The 20,986-nt window shown below is 41.7% G+C and overlaps 1 protein-coding gene across 14 annotated transcripts in view; it reads left to right on the top strand.

The window, feature by feature from the left end:
- Nucleotides 1–20,986, top strand: part of kmt2d (lysine (K)-specific methyltransferase 2D) — a 235,339-nt gene that overhangs the window by 180,226 nt on the left and 34,127 nt on the right. For 10 of the 14 annotated variants that reach the window (XM_073070993.1, XM_073070981.1, XM_073070982.1 and 7 more), the window contains 9 exons: nucleotides 228–4,574; nucleotides 6,645–6,797; nucleotides 7,199–7,363; nucleotides 8,358–8,499; nucleotides 12,531–12,612; nucleotides 13,718–13,896; nucleotides 15,005–15,147; nucleotides 15,369–15,510; nucleotides 17,999–18,129. In XM_073070993.1, coding sequence (XP_072927094.1) covers nucleotides 228–4,574; nucleotides 6,645–6,797; nucleotides 7,199–7,363; nucleotides 8,358–8,499; nucleotides 12,531–12,612; nucleotides 13,718–13,896; nucleotides 15,005–15,147; nucleotides 15,369–15,510; nucleotides 17,999–18,129 — 5,484 coding nt within the window. The remainder of the gene's footprint in view (nucleotides 1–227; nucleotides 4,575–6,644; nucleotides 6,798–7,198; nucleotides 7,364–8,357; nucleotides 8,500–12,530; nucleotides 12,613–13,717; nucleotides 13,897–15,004; nucleotides 15,148–15,368; nucleotides 15,511–17,998; nucleotides 18,130–20,986) is intronic. The other 4 variants (XM_073070995.1, XM_073070992.1, XM_073070994.1 and 1 more) reach the window with 4 other exon arrangements.

Below are 20,986 nucleotides of genomic sequence, written 5' to 3'. Positions count from 1 at the left end.
CACATAATGGACATAATTCAAATGATCTTCCCCAATGCATCAATTGAATTGTATCCAATTTGTATTATGAAAACACATTATATCGGAACTACCTGTTACTTAAACTTAGTTGTAAAACCTATTGGTTTGCTGAAATTCGTGTGTGCCATTTAAGTGGTTTATTATAAAATATCCTGATTTTGTAACAGCTTTATTTAATTTGTTTTTCTTCTAACATTATGTTTTAGGTCCGTAAACAGCAAAAGGAACATACAAATCTTATGACAGAATATCGGAATAAACAACAGCAGAAATGTTCTTTATCTCCTTCAGGAGTGATGGGGACAGCCACATCCCAAAATCCTCGTGTTATGCCCAAACTTTCAGCACCTATGTTATCTGCAGCATTAGCACAGCAAGGAGGACCAATCCTTGGATCACAAGCATTAGCTCAGCAACAAAATACACTAATAGGACATGCAGGAAATATAAAACTGCCACTTCAACAAGGACCAACTTTCTTGACATCAGCTGTGACACAGCAACAAGAGTATCCATCTGCCACAGCAACTGTATCATCTTCCACTCCAACTAGCTTTTTTCCTGGGAATTCTGCTGCTCAGACACTTGCAAATGAAAATAGACTCCTGCAAGAGAGACAGCTGCAGCTACAAAGAATGCAGCTTATTCAACAGCAAGGGCTGGTAGGGCCATCTCAGCAGCAAAGCATCATGGGAAAATTACAGCAACAAAGTATAATTGGACAGCTTCAGCCAACAACTCAGCAAAGTATTGTTGGTAACAAATCAACATTGTCACAGCAAGCTATCATGGGCCAACAGCAGCAGGGCTTCATTGGACAACAGCAGGGTATTATTGTCCAGCCACAACACCAACCAAGTCAGCAGCAACAAGCTCTTGTAGGACAACAACTACCACAGCAGCACACCAGCATGGGTCAGGCTCAGCAGCAGCCAGGAGCACAGCACCAACAGAGTCTGGCCCCTCAACAACAACACTTAAGGCTGATCAGTCAACAGCATATCTCGCCAATTGGTCAACAGCAAGCCCTTCTTGGGCATCAGCAAACTCACCAACAGGGGCTTGCAAATCAACCTAAGCCTCCAAGGCCTCAGCAAGGTCTAATGGCACAGCAGTTGGCACACCAACAAGGTCTTGCAGGTCAACAGCAAGTCCTTGCTTCTCAACAGCAGCAACAAAATCTAATTTTACAGCAACAGACACCCAATGCTGCTTTGCAACAGCAGGGTCTTGTAGGACCTCAACAAGGAATTGTTTCACAGAGTCAGCAATTGGCAACAATGACACCATTGCAACAACATCATCTTCAAACAGTTTCAGGGCAGCTTCACCCACAAAGTGTTATCAGGCAAAACAGCATCCTTAGACTTTCCACACCTTTGCCAGGTCAGCAACAAAGCACAATGGGGCATCATGTTCGAATGCAGGGTATGATGCGGCAGCAGTCGCAAGATGTTTTAGGACAACACTTGGCAACACAAGGCATAATGAGTCAGCAGACTCCATTACAATTTCTGAGGCACCAGCTGCCAGGTATAATAGGACAAGGACAGCAACAACATCAATCACAAGGAATGGTTACGCAGAGCATAAGACAGCAGCATCAGACCATAGTTTCAGCAGAACAAGGACAGCAGTCCCAACCTCAGGGTACAGTGGACCAGGGTCATCAGCATCAGACTCAGAGTGCAGTTGGACAGGGCCAGGAGCATCAGCCTCTTGCTGCAGTGGCGATGGGACAGCAGTCAAATGCTCCTCCACCACCACCCCAGCCCCAGTCAACAATGGGACAACAGCCAGTGCAACCCCCCCAACTCCAGAGCTTGATAGGGCAACACTCACAACCATCATCGCAACCTCAAGAGGTAGTAGGTCAGCAAGTACAATCCCAACCACAGAGTACCGTAGGGCAAGATATAGGACAACAAATGACCCAAGGATCTGGTCAGCCACTCTTGCCCCAGGCCCCCATGGGAAAGCAGCTCCTGCCCCAGGCCTCTGTGGGTCAGCAACCGCCCACACCCCAGGCCTCCATGGGTCAGCAACCGCCCATGCCCCAGGCCACTGTGAGCCAGCAGCTCACGCCCCAAGCCTCCGTAGGCCAGCGGTCTCCTCTCCAGGCTTCCGAGGGTCAGTGGCCCTCTGCCCAGGCTTCCGAGGGTCCGCGGCCCCCTGCCCAGGCTTCCGAGGGTCCGCGGACCCCTGCCCAGGCCTCCGTGGGTCCGCGGCCCCCTGCCCAGGCCTCCGTGGGTCAGCAGCCGTCCACGCCCCAGGCCTCCGTGGGTCAGCAGCCGCCCACGCCCCAGGCCTCCGCGGGTCAGCAGCCACCCACTTCCCAGGCCTCCGTGGGTCAGCGGCCGCAATCTCAGCCTTCTGTGTCTCATCAACCCTCTCCCCAGGCCTCTGTGGCTCAGCGGCCTCAATCCCATCCCTCCGTGGGTCAGCAGCCCCAGCCCCAGGCTGCCGGGGGTCAGCAGCCCCAGCCCCAGGCTGCCGGGGGTCAGCAACCCCAGCCCCAGGCCGCCGGGAGTCAGCAGCCCCAGCCCCAGGCCGCCATGGGGCACAACATAGTGCCACAGCAACAGGCATGCCAGGCAACAGTGGGAATGGGTCTGCAGCTTCCAGGACAAGCCCTGATGGGAATTGGACAGCAACAAATGCAACCTCCGGCCATGATTGCACTGGCACAGCAGCAGCTGCACCTTCCGGGCACAATGATCTTAGGACATCAACAACCCCATGCCCCAATCGGGATGGGACAATCCCAATCTCAAAGCCAATTGGGGCAGCCAAAGCTACAGCAGCAGCCCCCAGGTTTGATTGGAATGAGGCAAGGGCAGCAACAGCAACTGTTCCAGGGCCTGATGGGACAGTGGCAGCTGCAGACACAAGTTGTAACCAAACAGGGACAAGCACAGAACCCAACAGGGCAAGGACAGCTGTCACAGACTTTGATCCAGGAGCAAGGACCACAACAACCACGTCCACTGAGCATATTAGGGCAGGGCCAAGGACAACAGCAACTGCAGGGCCTCATAGTACAGAGACAGTCTCCAGGTACTGTGGGACAAGGACAGCGAATGCAGAGTTTAGGTACAATTAGTGGACAGAGCTTGCAGGCATCTGGTATGGCAGGGCAGGAGAATCAGCACGAACAGCAACAAGAGCAGCCACCTCCAGGTACGTTGAGACAAGCCCAAATTATAATAGAGCAGGAATCTTTGCTGCCTCCACAGTGCATAATAGGGCAGAACCATAACAAGGCACCAACTCAGAACATGCCTACGAGTGCAGTAGGACTGGGACAGTCTCAGGGTATTATGTATCAGAATCTACAAACGCAGTCAGCAACTTCAGTGCAGCAAACAATGCAACAAGGTGTTGCAGGGCAGCAGAGACCAATGACTCAGCAAAGTCAATTAATGAGACGTGTACAGCCCTCTGTAGCGAATCTCCAACAGAATAATGGCCTTGGTTTACAAGGAATGCTGCGTGTCGCAACATCTCAGCAGCATGGAGCAGCAGGAGATCTGGGGCTAGGGGTACCAAACACCATGACTTCACAGTCATTTCAACAGCATCACGCAGGCTTGCGTTCAGTTCAAGTGACCAGTCAACAGATAGGTTTAGGCCATCTTCGTCCAGGTATGGTTTACGTTCAGCAGATCAAAGCTGAACATGGAGGGAATCCACAAGAGATGGCTCATTTAATTCAAAACAAACGAGCAAGGCAGAGCACTGGGTCAATAAATGAATTGGTGCCTGCCCCAGCTCATTGCAATCGTTCACAAATGCTCCCTCCAGAAGTAAATAAAAACAATTTAGGAGATGCATCAATGCAAAACAAAACCTTGGAAGCAACAATACAACCACAATCAGAATTACTCAAAAATCATGAATCTGAAGAAAGTACTGCTTGCATGGCAGACGCTATTGGAATAATGCCTCAGAAGATGACTGATTCCAAATCAGATGCATCTGCATTGAAACCACATGGCACTGTAGAAAATTCTCCCACTAAGTCACAAAGCAGAATTAATATGGAAATGCATGTACAAAACAAGTTGACAAAAACTTGCACATTTGACTTCCCAGTATCACCCCCAAATCAAGTTGCAAAGGAGGAATGTGGTGCAGAATCACCACTGTTGAATCAAACCAATGGGCAAGAGGAACGTGCACAGAAAGTCGGTGGAAGACTAGATGGTCGTTCCAACTTGCAGGAAGGTGCTGCTGAAGACACCAATACAAATGCAGGTCACTTAGTGAAACAGGAAAACATTGATGCAATTCGCTGTGGATATTCTGAAGGAAATTTAAAACATGAGTTAAATACTGACTCCTTCGATGCTTTAAATGTAGGGGACCAGTCTTTCCTTGCTCCCAGATCTGAAGCTGGACAGCTGCTTCTCCAGAAACTATTACGCACAAAGAACTTGCAGCTTGTGGCACAGCGCTCTGGAGAAGGAACGCACTTGGCTCTAAAAGGACACATTGAAAGCAAGGCTGCGATGATAGATCGGAAACTTCAAGGTGCAACTGGAAATCCAGAGGTTGGTTTATAATCTTGTCAACAAGTTTGTAAGTCAGTAAAACTACAAAAACTGGAAATCTCAAACTTAGAAAAAAGATGCATCTGTGGGAAGGGAAACAGTTACCATTTGAAGTAGAAGACTTTTTCATAACTGAAGAGTGTTCACTGTTTCTCTTCCCACAAACCTGAGTATTTCCAGCATTGTTTGTTTCTATATAGACACCAAGTTTGATCGTAATGTAGTTACACTCATCCAGTGCTGCTTTTCTACCTTTGTGTATTGAACTTCAAGCCATGTAATGAATATTTTGTGATTTTTGTCACCATTAAAATGAAATAATATCTTTTCACTTTATACATTCAAAAATATTCTATATAGTTATTTCAAATGCTGGGCTCATGAAAAGTTTTTTGTAACTCCAAACAGAAAACGTTTATAATAGAAAAAGCAGGACAGCCAATGTCTAGGAAGAATAATAGGCAATTTATCAATTCAAATCATACATTGTAACTCCACATATCCAAATGCTTCTTAAGCATTGTTATTGTACAAAAAGGTCTTTTTCTGATTAGCACTGCTGGGATCATATTTCACAGTTTATATAAATGACTTGGGTGAAGGTACCAAAATTTGTGGAAGACAGAAACCTGTAAAGAGATGCAACAAAGGCTTTATAAAGTACTGGTTAGACCACATTTGGAGTATAGTGAGCAGTTTTGGGTCCCTTTTGTAAGAGAGGATGTTCTGAGGATGCATAGCAGGTTCACGAGAATTATCCCAGGAATGAAAGGGTTAACATGTGAGGAGTGTGTAATTCATGGCTACAGGCAGCTGCGAAGGCCAAGTCATTGTGTATATTTAAAACCGAGGTTTATAGGTTCTTGATTAGTAAAAGCATTAAAGGTTATGGGGAGAGGCAGGTGAATGGGGTTAATGGTGATAATAAATCAGCCATAATTGAATGGCAGAGCAGACTCAATGGGCTGAATCATCTAACTCTGCTCCTGTGTCATTGCAGTGGAAATTTGCCTTGTGGAGAAATTGTACTAATCTGTACATAGCAGTATCTGATCTGATCACAGGCCAGCCACAATAGACATGGTGGAATTTACCACAATCTGCTATTTGATTGATGTCATATTCACATTTAAAAAATCTGAAATGAATTTATGTTACTATTGCAGATTGCAGTCAATTTGGTGTTATTTTAATCTGGTCTGTTTAGATTTTGCAACTTAAAGCCAATTCTGTAGTATTAAAGGTTGCATTGGCTTGTGTTAGGAAGTTAGAGTGAAGTGCTTGTGCATAAATAATTGAAAGCATTCAATGAAGTTCTTATAAATTTAATAAATATACAATGAAAACTAAAAATGTAACAAGCAAAAGTAATCCTTGACTAATTAGAGATGTTGAGGTTAGCATAAATTAAATAAAATTTAATTTTATTTAAAAGAGATTGAAATAGTTTGAAAAAACATCAATGAATGACCAAATTATTTGTTATGGAGCGAAGAACATAAGAGTGAGTTAGAAAAGAGTATTTTTTTTAAAAAAGCTGCTACAACAATGTAAAAGAGATAAAGCAAGATAATCTGAGTTACATAGAAACAACAACTGGCGAAGTGACTGTGGGCAAAAGAAGTTGAGGCATAAAACAAATGTTTTGTATCTGTCTTCGTGGCAGAAGACACAGCAGTACAATGCCTCAGTGTAGTAAAAATGGAAAGGACTAGTTAATTTTCACTTTATATTTCTCACCTCATATTGGGTTTATTTATTCACATATGATTGTGTGTTCCTTCCTATCTCTCTCTGGATTATCATTTTCCACATACAACAGTCACATTTTTTATACTTTAAAACTCTCCATTCAATGAAAGAAATTTTCTATAACCATTTAATATGTGAATAGAAGTAACAAATCAGAGTAGTTGCTCTTTCTGAAGCTTTGGATCACTGGACATGTGCAAACTCTTCACTTCTGCACACCACATTGAATGTGTGCATTTTGTGACACACTTTAGTGTATTTGAGTGGAAATGTTAATCTATGAAATTATTTTTTACTTTGTTTTGTGGCATATGCAAGATTAAGGAATTTCAAGAAATGAACAAGAAAAACTTGGCTCCAAAAACAAAAAGGACACAGAAAACAACCGACAGAAGCAGCAACTCGCGAAAGAAGAGTAGAAAGGATGAGGGAATAAAGAGTACAGATGTCCTCATGAAGCAGTTACAACAGGTAACAGCCAATGCTGTGAAATAACTTAATATTGCTTGAAATCTTGGAACTGAGATTCTACAGTGGAATCATATTGCTTAATTTCTGAGAATTCCCTAATATTTTTCATGTGAGCTTTACACAGTATAGTACCCCTCTAATACCAAGGTAAATGACAATGTTTGCACAATGCATTGCAGAACCAAACTAAGTATAGTTTAGAACAAAAATAAAAAGGGGAAAAAAGATAATGTGAAGCAACTGTGAGAATTGAATATCATTTAACACAACGATTAAAACTTTTTTGTAGTCATGTTAAATTGTCACATTGCTGTTCGTGTATAATGCTGTAGATTACTTATAGTGCTGTGGATGTATCTTTCTGTATTGTGGTTGTTAATTACTTTTTGTTTTATCCCCAGCAATTGTCCCTTCTCCCTTTGATGGAACCTACTGTTGAGGTGAATTTTGGCCACTTTCCTCCCTTTGGGAGCAGTCCTTTCAATAACAAGAACCAACTTAAAGGATCCTTTGGGAACGCAGTGCTAGACAGTGTTCCAGATTACTACTCTCAACTTCTATACAAGGTATATCTGACTGAAATTACACTGTGCTATGTTTAGTATAGTTTGCTGCTTTGATTTATGTAAAAGATCCATCTTTACTGACAGAAAAATGCATCTTGGTAATTTTGCTAAAACCCATTTGATTCAAAAGCAAGCATAATCTGACTGGTCTGGGTGCAGAGGGCCAGTTTTATTGGCTTTAGGTGCCCCAGGCTCAAACAATCGACTAAAACACCATTAGGCTTGAAAATGAGTCCATACTGTTTCCACAACCTATTTACTCACTTTCAGTGACTCTTTATCTCATGTTCTCAATATTTATCATTTATTTATTTATTATTTTATTTTGTTTTTCTTTTGTATTTGCTCGGTTTGTTGTCTTTTGCACATTGGTTGCTTGCCACCCTGTTGGATGCAGTGTTTCATTGGTTCTATTATGGTTCTTGGATTTGCGGAGTATGCCCACAAGAAAATGAATCTCAGGATTGTATATGTTGACATTTATGTACTTTGGTAATAAATTTACTTTGATCTTTGAATGTTAAGGAAACTGTACCTCTGGAAGTTTTAAGAGCCAGGAAATCCCTGCTCCCAGCTATAAAAGCTGAGAGATTTAAGTGTCTCTGAAATTAAATGCTAAAATGAATAAATTAGTAATAAAAATACTGTCTAGGACATAGGTGAGTGGAGTCTTACTGACAGAAATGACCTGACTTGCTGAACTCAAAAGCAATCTTAAGAATATAGTGGTAATCAAAATCAAGGACCTTTGGTAAAACATTTTGTATGCTTGTAGAATTTATGAAGATTTCAGTATTTCAAACTAAATGATTTCACAATGCAGTCTTGATTGCATTTGTTTTGTTGTGTTATGTAAATATCTGCAAGATTTTCCTCCAAACACATTTGCTGCTTTATAACTCTCAAAAGAAAGCTATACTAGCTTGGGTCTTGAATACAAGGTTGCTTTTTAATATTCTAGAATTAGGTAGATTATTTTTTCTGTCTGCCTTAGCAGAACAATCTGAGTAACCCACCAACACCACCTTCGTCGTTGCCTCCTACACCACCTCCCTCTGTCCAGCAGAAACTGGTAAATGGTTTAGCCACCTCTGAGGAGTTGACTGAAGGACATAAAGAGCACGAAGGACAAAAAGGTATGAAAATTGATCAGAGCAAAATTATTGGCACAATAGACAAGGTTTTGATTAATAACTTGTGAATGCAGTACTATTCAAATTGTTGTTTTACATGTGTAGATATTGGAGTACTTGGCCTTATAGAAACTGTAAGAAGTTATGTCATGATGCTCTGGTGAGACCAGGGCTCTGCTTTCAGTTCAGGGCTTTAAGAAGAATATATTTCCTTGGAATAAGTTGCAGTTTTGATTCTGGAGTCCAAGGACCTGAGTAGTAGAGAATGGCTGCGTTAGACTAGGCTTGTATTTTCTTTTTTAAAGTTTCATTTACGGGATGTGGGCACCGCCAGCTAAGCCGGCATTTATTACCCATTCTTAGTTGTCTTTGAGAAGGTGGTGATGAGCTGTGTAAGATGATGAGAGGCATTGATCATGTGGATAGTCAGAGGCTTTTTCCCAGGGCTGAAATGGTTGCCACAAGAGGACACACAGGTTTAAGGTGCTGGGGAGTAGGTACAGAGGAGATGTCAGGGGTAAGATTTTTACTCCGAGAGTGGTGAGTGTGCGGAATGGGCTGCTGGCGACAGTGGGGGAGGCAGATATGATAGTGTCTTTTAAGAGCCTTCTGGATAGGTACATGGAGCTTAGGAAAATAGCGGGCTAAAGGTAAGCCTAGTAATTTCTAAGGTAGGGACATGTTCAGCACAACTTTGTGGATCAAAGGGCCTTTATTGTGCTGTAGGTTTTCTATGTTTCTATGCTGCAGTCCCTGGGGTGTAGGTACACCCACAGTGCTGTTAGGGAGGGAATTCCATGATTTTGACCCACTGACAATGAAGGAGCGGCGATGTGTTTCCAAGTCAGAATGGTGGACTTGGATCGGTTTCCAAGCAGATACTTGGAAACAGGTATCTGTTGTTCTCGTCCTAGGTGGTAGTGGTCGTGGTCTGGAAGGTGCTGCCTTTGGAACTTTACAGTGAAGAAAATTAAGGTGTTTAATTGCAGTGTTTAAGATCGTTAAAGAAACTATGTGGTGGGGGGTGGGGGGAGGGGAGAGTTCCTAAAGTGAGGTAAATCCAGAATGAGGCATAGGTTGAAAATTAGGACTAGGCTATTTAAGGTGATGCTGGGAAACAATACTTCACATGAACGTTGTGGAAATCTGCAATTTAACAACGGGCTTTGGAAATTAGGCAACAATGGCAAATTTCAAAACTAAGCTGGTTACTTTTTTGATGCACAGTGATATTAAAGCAATGAACTAAGATGGGTAACTGCTGACAAAATACCAACTAGGTATGATCTAATTAATCCAACGTATAATCCTCCGTAACTTCCGCCACCTCCTGTGGGCCCACCACCAGACACATCTTCCCCTCCCCCCACTCTTGGCTTTCCGCAGGGATCGCTCCCTACGCGACTCCCTTGTCCATTCATCACCCCCATCCCTCCCCACCGACCTCCCTCCAGGCACTTATCCCTGAAAATGGAAGAAGTGCTACACCTGCCCCCACATTTCTTCCCTCACCACCATCCTAGGCCCCAGACAGTCCTTTCAGGTGAGGCACCACTTCACCTGCGAGTCAACTGGGGTGATATACTGTATCCGGTGCTCCCGATGTGGCCATTTATACATTAGGGAGACCCGCCGCAGACTGGAAGACCATTTCGCTGAACACCGGCGCTCGGTCCTCCAGCAGTGGTGGGATCTTCCTGTGGCCACACACTTCAATTCCACAGACCACTCCCACTCCAATATGTCTGTCCATGGCCTCCTCTACCGTCAAGATGAAGCCACACGCAGGTCGATGGAGCAATACCTTATCTCCCGCCTAGGTAGCCTCCTGCCTGCTGGCATGAACATTCAACTCACAGACCTCCATTGATACCCCTGCCCCCCCCACTTACCCCATCCCTATCTATAATTTTAGTCTGGTTCTCTTTCTCTCTCTCTTTCCCCCCCTCACTATAATCTCCCCCCAGCCCTACCTTTCTTTCTCTTTTATTTCCCATAATTCTCCACCTTCCCTCTAGCCCATTTCCCTTCAGCCTATCACTTCCCAGCTCTCTACTTTATCCCTCCCCCCACTTCTTATCCCCCCCTCGACCATCCCATGTTACTTCACTCCTGATGAAGGGTTTCGGCCTGAAACGTCGCCACTACCTTCTCCCATAGATGCTGTCTGGCCTGCTGAGTTCTGCCAGCATTTTGTGTTTTTATGATCTAATTAAGTTGCTCAACGTTTGGCTTGCGTTGGCTTACTTCTGTTACTCCTGGTCAGAATTCCTTGTGGCATTCACAACTATTGAGTCCGAGTGTTTGTTGGTTTCTGCTGGGTGCTCCAGTTTCTTAGCACATCCCAAAGACATGCTTCCTGGTGAATTAATTAGTTACTAATATAGGTGGGTGGCAGGGGAATGAGGAGAGGGGGAAGTAGTTGATGGTGATACAAGAGAAAAATGGATGCTGGTTAATCAATGCCAATGAGATGAGTGAAAGGCTTGTTTCTATGTTGCTTGACTCTAAATCTTCCAGGCACTGGCTGGTAAATAGGAGATTTGTCAAGTTTTAAAACTTATTCTGTACTGGGCACTTGCAAAACCTTTCTAATGTTAGCGTTTAGTGTCCTGACAATTCAAGAACAAACTAATCTTACACATATGGAGTCATAGAGAGATACAGATGGAAACATGCCCTTCGGTCCACTGAGTCCATACTGACCATCAAGCAAGTATTTTTACAGTGGTTTTGCCTATCCAATTTCATTCTCCCAACATTACCATTAACTCCTCCCTCAACTTCTCCCACTCACTCAAAACCTAGGGATAATTTACAGTGACCAATTACCTGCCAGCCTGCACATCTTTGTGTGGAAGGAAATCAGAACACGCAGAGAAATGCGATTTCAGGGAAAATGTGAAAACTCTGCACAGATGAGATTGGAGGTCAGGATTGAACCCCAATCACTGGAGTTGTAAGGCAGAAACTACTAGCTGCACCACCGTGCCACCCAAATCTTCAGTAGGTTTCAATAGGTCAATAGGTACATTTAATGCCAGAGAAATGTATACAATATACATCCTGAAAATCTTTTTCTTTGCAAATATCCACAAAAACAGAGGAGTGCCCCAAAGAATGAACAACAGTTAAATGTTAGAACCCCTAAAGCCCCCCCAGCTCCCCCCTCCCTTGCACAAGCAGCAGCAAAGCAATGACCCCCCCCCCCCACCAGCAAAAAAGCAACGGCACCCACCATCAACACTCAAGTGTGAGGCGAAGCATCAATAAAGACACAGACTTGCAGTACCCCAAAGACTACTCGTTCACCTGGTAGTTGACATAACAAAACAACTCACTGATTTATGGTGTTAAAAGTCTGTTGTGTTGCTTCTTCCGAGTTTTGTGCCTTAAGAACTCGGGTCTCTGGGCACATAGCCAGCTCGCTGCTTTCAATCGTCCGTCTCCCACGACACCAGTTTTCTGTGGCAGCACCAACCTCAAATCTGTCCGCCCCCCAGAGCCACGAAATCCCAGAAACCTGAAGATGCACTAGACTTCTGGGCCGCGTCCTTGGCATGTCAAATAGCAGCCAGTTGTGAGACCCCGAGAGCGGGTCCCATTTCCACAAGGAACCAAAGTCAGCGTGTAACTCCAGGTCAGGGTCTTCAAAAGAATCCTGAAAGGGAAAAATAGAGATAATAAAGTTGTTTCTGAAGATGCAAGCAAAGGAGTCACCATTAGGCGCCATCGTCCTCCTAAGCTCCACCCTCTGTACCAATCTTTCAAAAAAAGTGTTTAATTTTCAGTGAAATTCCAGTTCAAATTTTTTAAAATAAGGATATATTATGCATTGTTGTAAATGTGTTGTATTTAAATTAAAATGATTGTATTTGATCAGAGTTTTTATTTTGGTGTGATCCACTGTATTGTCATGTTAGTTTTAATTTCTGACATGCAAGTGACATGGTGCACAATTGAATATTATGTAACACACTTGGTTTATTCATTACAGTGCAGTGTAATGCTATTGTTATTGTACTCCATTGCAGATCTCATGACGACAGAACTGAAAAATATGGACATGTTGGCTTCCTTGCCCACACCGCCACACAATCAAAATGAAGATCTGAGGTTTTTTATTTACAGCTAATGTTTTTTTACAATTCTACTCTTTTTTTTCCTTGCAAACTCTTTGATTTACTTTCAGTCTTTAGTTTCATAAAGGGGAATAAAACTTTGCTGCCTAAAGCAGTAAGTCGCTGTACTGTTTAAACAAGTAACAGGTGGAAGTTGCAGTTCTTAATTATCATGCAATCCTCGATCATTGTGCAAAGGCGTTGCACTTTCTTCCGCCTAACAAGTCACCAAATCAGTTTTTACTGGGTAAATATAACTTTTACCAACTGTTGGGAAATTAATGTTGGATATGCTTCCTTATTATTTCAAGAAGTAATGTAGTATCTGTTGCTGGATTAGTTTCTGGAGGCCTAGGCTTTTAAACTAGAGGTGAGCTTGAATCCTGCTGTAGCAATTGGGAGTTTTAAATTCAGGTGGTTTAATAAATCTGGAATTAAAAATCTAGTCCCAGTAATGGTAACTTTGAAACTACCAGACTGTCATTTTAAAAAAAATCATGATTATCTCATACCTTTAGGTAAGAAAATCTACTTTTCATACCCAGTTTTTGTCTTTCGTGACCCCAAGAATGCAGTGATATAATTGACTCTAAACAGCTATCTAAAATGGCCTGTCAAACTTCTCGGTTAAAGGGCATTAGAGCTGAGAAATGGTGTGTTACTAGTTAAGTCCAGATCCCATAAAAGAATGGAAAGGAGGCTTCAATTACTCAACACACAAGTGTTTTTCAAAATGAGAGCAATGCTTAAGTTTACAAAAAAAATGAATTGACAAAAAGATGCCAGCAGAAATGCATCACTGTCTCGTGGGTTAAGTGAATTGTGCAATAACATGCATTTTTCTCAAGTTCCATTCCACTGCCATATCACAGAATTATCATATACAACCAAGGCTGAGTTTTTCCCCACTTCTTAAGATTTGAGATTAGCTTTAAAGGAAGCAAAGCACATAGTTCTAGAGTGAAAATGAAAAAGCTGATTAAAGGAAAGCTCTTAGATGTCTGGGAGCCCTTTGCTGAAAATCTGTTTCTACCTGCAGTCTTGGATATTGAGGTAGTTATGAATCCAAAAGACATTGAGTTATAATTTCCTCTCAACAGTAGAGCAGAGCTGGAAGATGATAGACACACACCTGACAGCATTGTGCCAGCATCCTCACCAGAGAGTGTCCTTGAGCAGGAAACATCCCGGTTTCCCTTGCTGACTGAAGTGAAGGAAGAGTCAATGGACCGTGCCCTGTCTCCTGTAATTCCCATAATCCCAGGAGCTTGTATCCCAGGTTGGTACGGGAAATTAGTCATTGCTAGTTGAGCAATGTTTTACATTTTTAAAAAAATAATCTGATGTACAGTAAGCCATTGGTCATAAAGGTTTTTATATATTTTTTAAATGTCCCCCCTGCACTTTCTGTACTGTTTTCTGAAGCATTGAGCTCTTGATATTTGTCTTACACATATCTTTTTAATGCCCTTCCTATCCTATGTTCCTTGACTTCCTGATTCATGAGTTTCCCGTATTTCATGGGAAAATATTTGACTTGAACCTTCATCCCCTTGAATGGCTTTAACTGATCTGAGACTGATTTTCCTTCATTTTTTATCAGCTCCTATCTCACTCTGGTAGATTTAGCCTTCTTTGTTTGTCCTACCTTCCTTTCTGTTGCTGTGATAAATCTAACTAAATTTTGATTCCTACCTCCAAAATGCTCTTGCCACTGCCTTTGCTATTTATTCAAGTTAATTCATTAAAACAAAGCTCTGTACTGCCCCCTCTTGGTTAGTTTGTGAAATACTACTTCATTCTTGAGTGTTTTTCAAGAATTCTGCACCTCCTCTGTTATTTACTTTGCTACTGTCCCATTAAAAATAGCTGAAAGCTCCTTGTGTCACTGCTTTATTATTTTTGCACCTCAGATAGTTGTCTACATATTTTTTTCTCTTTATCTTTGGAGGGCTGTAGCATTTTCTCAGCCATGTGATTGTCCCTTTTTTGTTCATTTTAATTTATAATTGTAAAATTTGTTGATCTTGCTCCCACGTTATCCCTTCCCACAACTGTATGTGTTGTGAATGTTTCCTTTACCCTCACTTTGTTAAAAACCACTGCTTCTGACCTTGCTTGAAAACACTGTGTAACTAGGAATGTTGATACAACAACACACACACAAAATACTGGTGGAACACAGCAGGCCAGGCAGCATCTATAGGGAGAAGCGCTGTCGACGTTTCGGGCCGAGACCCTTCGTCAGGACAGGAATGTTGATAGATGTGATTTTTAGGAAGGACAACAAATGAGCTTGACAATATCATTTAAGGTCTTTATTGGTCAATCAGCATTTATATTGTGGATTACTAATTTGTCCTTTTGAAATACTTGTTCTTCCTTAGTATTTCCTGAAACAAAGCCATTTGTAAATACAGAACCATTTGTAGAAAGTACTGTGAAGAGCACACCTGTCTCTGGCCCATGGAAAAGTAGCAAAGGAAACCAGGTTGCAGTCACACTCACTGTCTCAGGAACTGTTACTAAGGTAAATAAATAATTTAAAACTTATTCCCTGTCTTAGTCTTTGAGTTGGCTTTATGGCATGCTTACTCCTTAGAAAATTGTATAACATGATAAAATATTTAATGTAAATTCTGTGTACATTGACACTTAGCAAGAGATGACGATACAGGTGCAAAGAAACAAAATACAGAAAATGGTAGAAACTGATCTCATATTTGTTCTCAATAACTGTATTTGTTGTAGGATATAAATACAATGATGACAGTTCTTGCACAGTTGCTCCAAATGAAGATCCCAGGTTCCTACGAAGTTGCATCTGTTCCAGGTGGTTCACGTTCTTTTCCGCCAGGTGGAAAAAAGTCCACGTTGGAAGCTCCTGGTCAAGGTATGCACAACTTTGATCTTTTCAAAAGTAAGTAATTTGTACCCATCATTGCGAATTGGATATTGCCCATGGATAATAAAAAACTTCATGCTCCATAAGTAAAAAAGCAACAGCCCATAATTGATTGCAGTATTCTGGTAATTAATCATTCTAAAAAGCAAACCAACTGATTTTTTTTAAACTGACGTTGCAGTTTTTCAGTTGAAATTGGCTCTTTACATCCTGTTTTTCCACCAGATCAAATTTTGGCTTGAGATGATTTCCCTTAATAGATCAACATTCAAAGCAGATGCCTATCTACATCATTTGCTGGTGACCTCTGTATGTTAACATTTAAAGTAATTGTAGCACTTACCCAAAAGGCTGGTATATGTCTAGGGGAAAAGGAGATCCAGCCACACACCAACCCACCTCCCGTACACGCAGATGCTGTGAGAATTGAGTTTATGCCTCGCGCCGCTCACCGTATTAACTTCACACCAAATACCGTTATGAAATACACTTTATAGAATTTACTAACATAACTAAAGAAGTATTAGACAATACAATATATATATATATATATATACAAGGAAAGAAAAAAACAAAAGGCGCCAACTTATCAAAGTTCAGTCAGTGTAGTGCACATCGTAGGAGCTCAATCAACGAATCATCCGACAGCCACGTCGTCACCCCTTGGACCACCCCGGTGGTCTTACGAGCCGTCCAGCGCCAGTCGCGGTGGTCCTACGAGCCGTCCAGCACCCGTCCACCTTCCTCGTCCGTCTCTCCTCCCGACTCTCTTCACCCCCAAGCCCGCGCAACCCCTCCCCCAAGTTCCCAGCCTCACAAAACACAATAACATTCCCCATTGATTAACAAATGAATACAATTACCATATCAGCCATTCTAAAGCGAAACAACGGCGAGAGAAACATTTAACAGACAAAGAAACATTCCTATTCGTAACAAACCAAAGAAGCCCTTTTTAGTAACATACACAGGACATTGTACATAATGAAAAAAGATCGTTGGGTTCACCAAGCTATCATATCCTTCCTATCATGATTGACCCAACTTGATTAATCCTCTCAAAGCAAGGATATACAGAAAATTGCCCAAACATTTCCTATCCCAAATCCTATTTAAATATCTATTTCAACATGCGCTTTTCATTGAATCATTCAGCATTTACAATAATTAGCCCACTTTACCGAACTTTTGTTGAAGCTTGCATATGTATTTCCTCACGTTAGAGGAAGAAGATATTTCCCCCCATCGGTCTATCTGGGCTCACAGAGTAATCCAATTAATGCACCACCCCTTACGTCTTTGGGATGTGCGAAAAAAATCAGAGCACCTGGAGGAAACCCACACGGTTACAGGAAGGACATGCCAACTGCACAAACACACCCATGGTCAGGATTGAACCTAGTTACTGGCACTATGAGGCAGCAACTCTATTATCAGCAACATTGTGCTGCATCAAGGGCTTTTCCTCCATGTGAGCAGTGCTTGTATTCCCACATCACTTTCCCCGCCTCCTTTTCATCCAACCATTATTTTTCATTGGTATTTATGGTTACTTGATCTAGACCCCATAATTACTGAAAACTGCATTATAAATACACTCTTACAATCACTCAAACTTCATAACTTCAGACATTTCTATTAGTAAGACCTTAATCTCCTTATAATAAAAGAAGTCATCATTATTCAGTTTCATTCCTAATCAGTTAGTTATCTATTTCACTAACTGTCAATCAATTTTGCTTCAGATGTATTCTAAATATCCACTGAAGGATAACAGAATACTACTTTTTAAACTAGTTTGGGACATGTTAATTTTCTGCACTGATATGAGCTTTGGCTTGACAACAAGTTAAATAACCTGCTCAGGTTTGCACACCAGAGTACTTTGTGAATGTCTTCCTGTTTTTATACTGAAAAACTGTTGTGCTCTGTCTTTATAATTGGCACCTCCACATTGTTGCATGTTACTATATACCAATGTGGTCTTCACAATGATCAGTGCTTTTGAGTGAAAATTAAGATGATTATTCTTGTGCAACGAACACATCACATACCAATGTACAGTACCAGTGCATATGAGTCTGAATGAAAGCATATTGCAGAAACAGTTTGTTTCAGTTAACCAGTCCTAGAACACAAGTAGTTTAAAATCATTGTGAACTGAGCTTTCAGCATTTTTTTTATTAGGAGGTTAAATGATACAAGGAAGAATAAGTTGGCTCCAACCTACAATAGTTTTAATCTTTTAGTGAATTTCAAGGTTACACATACAAGTTTCTTTTCTGCATGGCCTTGAACCTTTTTACATCGATGTGGTGTTCATGATCTTACTTTCCAAAAGAATCAAAGTGCACTTTCAAAAACAAAATATGGGTTATCATGCTATTTTGCTTTTAGATTGTTGTCTATTTATTTGTATTTAGAGTTAAATAAAACAAAAACAATCATCATTACAGTTGGATCTTTTTTTTTTAAGTAGGTTCCAAAGAAAACCCTGTGGATTTGGAGAAACTGGCACTGGAAAAACAGTGGTACAAGCAATGTGATGTTGCAGTACCAGGTTCTGCCTTTAAGAAGCCAGGGGAAGAGATGGTAACTGCCACATTGGTATGTGCATACTTCCAGCCTAAGAATTTGTGGCTCTTGGGGTACCCTTTGATTGGGAAAGGGTTATGACTAGCAACGCTTCTGGAAGTCCATGATTCCCTGGGGCTTAAGAAATTGATGAAGAATTTCAGAACTTTACTGAAATTAATCACTCTTGCTCTTTTTTGTTTCTTTCTTCCAGGAGTTGACTTGACCATTATATATGGTTATGTCATTTGATAAAGTGATAATTGAGTCAAATGTTTCTTTCAGTCTTAATCTACTAGCATGTCTTAGATGTGGGACATCATGCCACCAAACTGCCAGATGAAATTTGGTTGGTAATTTTTTTGAGAAAAGGGAACAGTAGAAAATTGGGTGGGGTGGGGGAGAATTGAGAGTTGCCATGCTTGCAGTGACATCTGTAACTCAATTAGTGGCAGTCTTGGTGGTCAGAAAGTTTTTGTTCAATTCCAACTCCAGAGATGTGAATTGAAAAACATATATCACTTTAAAGCAGTACTGACGGTGTGCTATGCTGTGGGAGATCTTTCAGATGACATGTGAAAACTTATTTGCTATCTCATGGACTTAGACAGATTAAAGGAGTTATCCTTAATGTCCTTAATTCAACATTACTAAATCTAATTACCTCTTCAGAATCACAGTGATGTTTATGGGTACCAAATGGACCCAAAATGGCCAGTATGTTTCTTGGGGCATTGGAACCGTTTCTGGGAGAGGTGGGACCAGTATCGTACGTATGGTCTACATCTGGGCAGGGCCAGGATCAATGTCCTAGGGAGATAGTTTGCTAGTGCTGTTGGGGAGGCTTTAAAGTAATATGGCAGGGGGATGGGAACCCACTCAGAAAAGAAGACGGAAGTGATGCACAGACCAAAGTTAGAGTTAGTGAAGAAAAAAGTAAGAGTAGAGTGCATAAAAGTAAAAAGCAAAAATTGCATAGGTCACTAGATTCTAAAAGGACAATGAGTATAAGGGCACTTTATCTAAATGCCTGTAGTATTAGAACCAAGGTTAGTGAACTGGTGGCACAGATCAGTACCAAGGCATATGATTTAGTAGCCATTACAGAAACCTGGTTGCAAGTTGGAGATGACTGGGAATTAAATATCCAAGGGTATCAGGTAATACGGAAAGATAGGCAAGAAGGCAGAGGAGGTGGGATGGCGCTCTTGATTAGGGATGAGATCATGGCAATTGTGTGAGACAATATAAGATCTATGGAGCAGAATGTTGAGTCCATCTGGGTAGAGATTAAGAGTAGTAAAGGGAAAAGATCACTGGTCTATAGGCCACCTAATAAAAATATTGCAGTGGCAGAGGCTATTAACCAAAAAATTACTGAGGCTTGTAAGAACAGAACAGCAGTTGTCATGAGGGATTTTAACTTGCACATAGATTGGGTGAATCAGGTTCGTCAAGGAAATCTTGAGGAGGACTTCATAGAATGCATCCGTGATGGCTTTCTTGAGCAGCATGTTAGTGAACCTACAAGGGAAAATACTATCTTAGATCTAGTCCTGTGCAATGAGACTGGTAAGATTAGCGATCTTGTAGTCGGGGATCCTCATGGAAAGAGTGATCATAATATGATTGAATTTTGCATTCAGATGGAGGATGTAATAAGTTAGATTTAAAACTAGTGTATTCTTGAACAAGGGAGACTACAACGGGATGAGGGAGGAGTTGGCTAATGTAGATTGGGAGCACAGGCTGTTTGGTAGGACAGTTGAGGAACAGTGGAATACTTTCAAAGAGATTTTTCACAGTGCTCAACTGAAGTATATTCCAGTCAAAAGTAAGGACAGTAAGTGTGGGGAGGGCCAGCCTTGGATAACTAAGGAAATAACAGATAGTATCAAATTAAAAGCTGATGTGTGCAAAGTTGCAAAGAGTAGTGGGAGACTGGAGGATTGGGAGAACTTTAAAAAGCAACAGAGAACAACTGAACAAGAAATAAGGAAAGGGAAGATAGAGTATGAAAGTAAATTAGCACAAAATATAAAAACAGCGCAAAAGTTTTTATAAATATATAAAGCGGAAGAGGGTGGTTAAAGTCAGCGGAGGTCCCTTGGAAGAGGAGAAGGGGAAATTGATAATTGGGTGAAAAGGAAATGGCTAAGGCATTGAACAACTATTTTGTGTCGGTCTTCACGGTGGAGGACACGTCTAATATGCCAAAGAAGGATGTTATGGACGAAATGGGAGGTGAGGACCTCGATAAAATCACTGTTACTAAAGAGATAGTGATGAGCAAACTAGAGGACCTGAAAGTAGATAAGTCCTCTGGTCCTGATGGGATGCATCCCAGGGTGCTGAAGGAATTGGTAGAGGTCATAGTAGACGTGTTGGTAATCATTTATCAAAACTCTCTAGACTCTGGGCAGGTCCAAGCAGATTGCAAAACAGCAAATGTCATGCCACTTTTTAAAAAAGGATGTAGGTAAAAGGCGGGCAACTATAGGCCAGTTAGCTTAACATCTGTAGTTAGGAAAATGCTTGAAGCTGTCATTAAGGAAGAAATAGTGAAACATTTAGAAAGGAGTGGTTCCATTAGACAGACGCAGCATGGATTCAGAAAGGGCAGGTCCTGTCTGACAAACTTACTGGAGTTCTTTGAGGACATAATGATTGCAGTGGATAGAGGGGAACAGGTGGATGTCGTATACTTGGATTTCCAGAAGGCGTACAATAAGGTGCCGCACAAGAGACTTATAAATGAGATACGGATGCATGGAGTCGGAGGAAGTGCATTGGCATGGATAGTGGATTGGTTAACCGATAGAAGGCTGAGAGTTGGTATAAATGGTGTTTCTCCGGTTGGCAGTCAGTGGTAAGTGGGGTGCCGCAGGGG

This window comes from Hemitrygon akajei, chromosome 18 (assembly GCF_048418815.1).
Source record: "Hemitrygon akajei chromosome 18, sHemAka1.3, whole genome shotgun sequence".
Taxonomy (NCBI): Eukaryota; Metazoa; Chordata; class Chondrichthyes; order Myliobatiformes; family Dasyatidae; genus Hemitrygon; species Hemitrygon akajei.
This window is presented reverse-complemented; position numbering and strand designations above follow the sequence as displayed.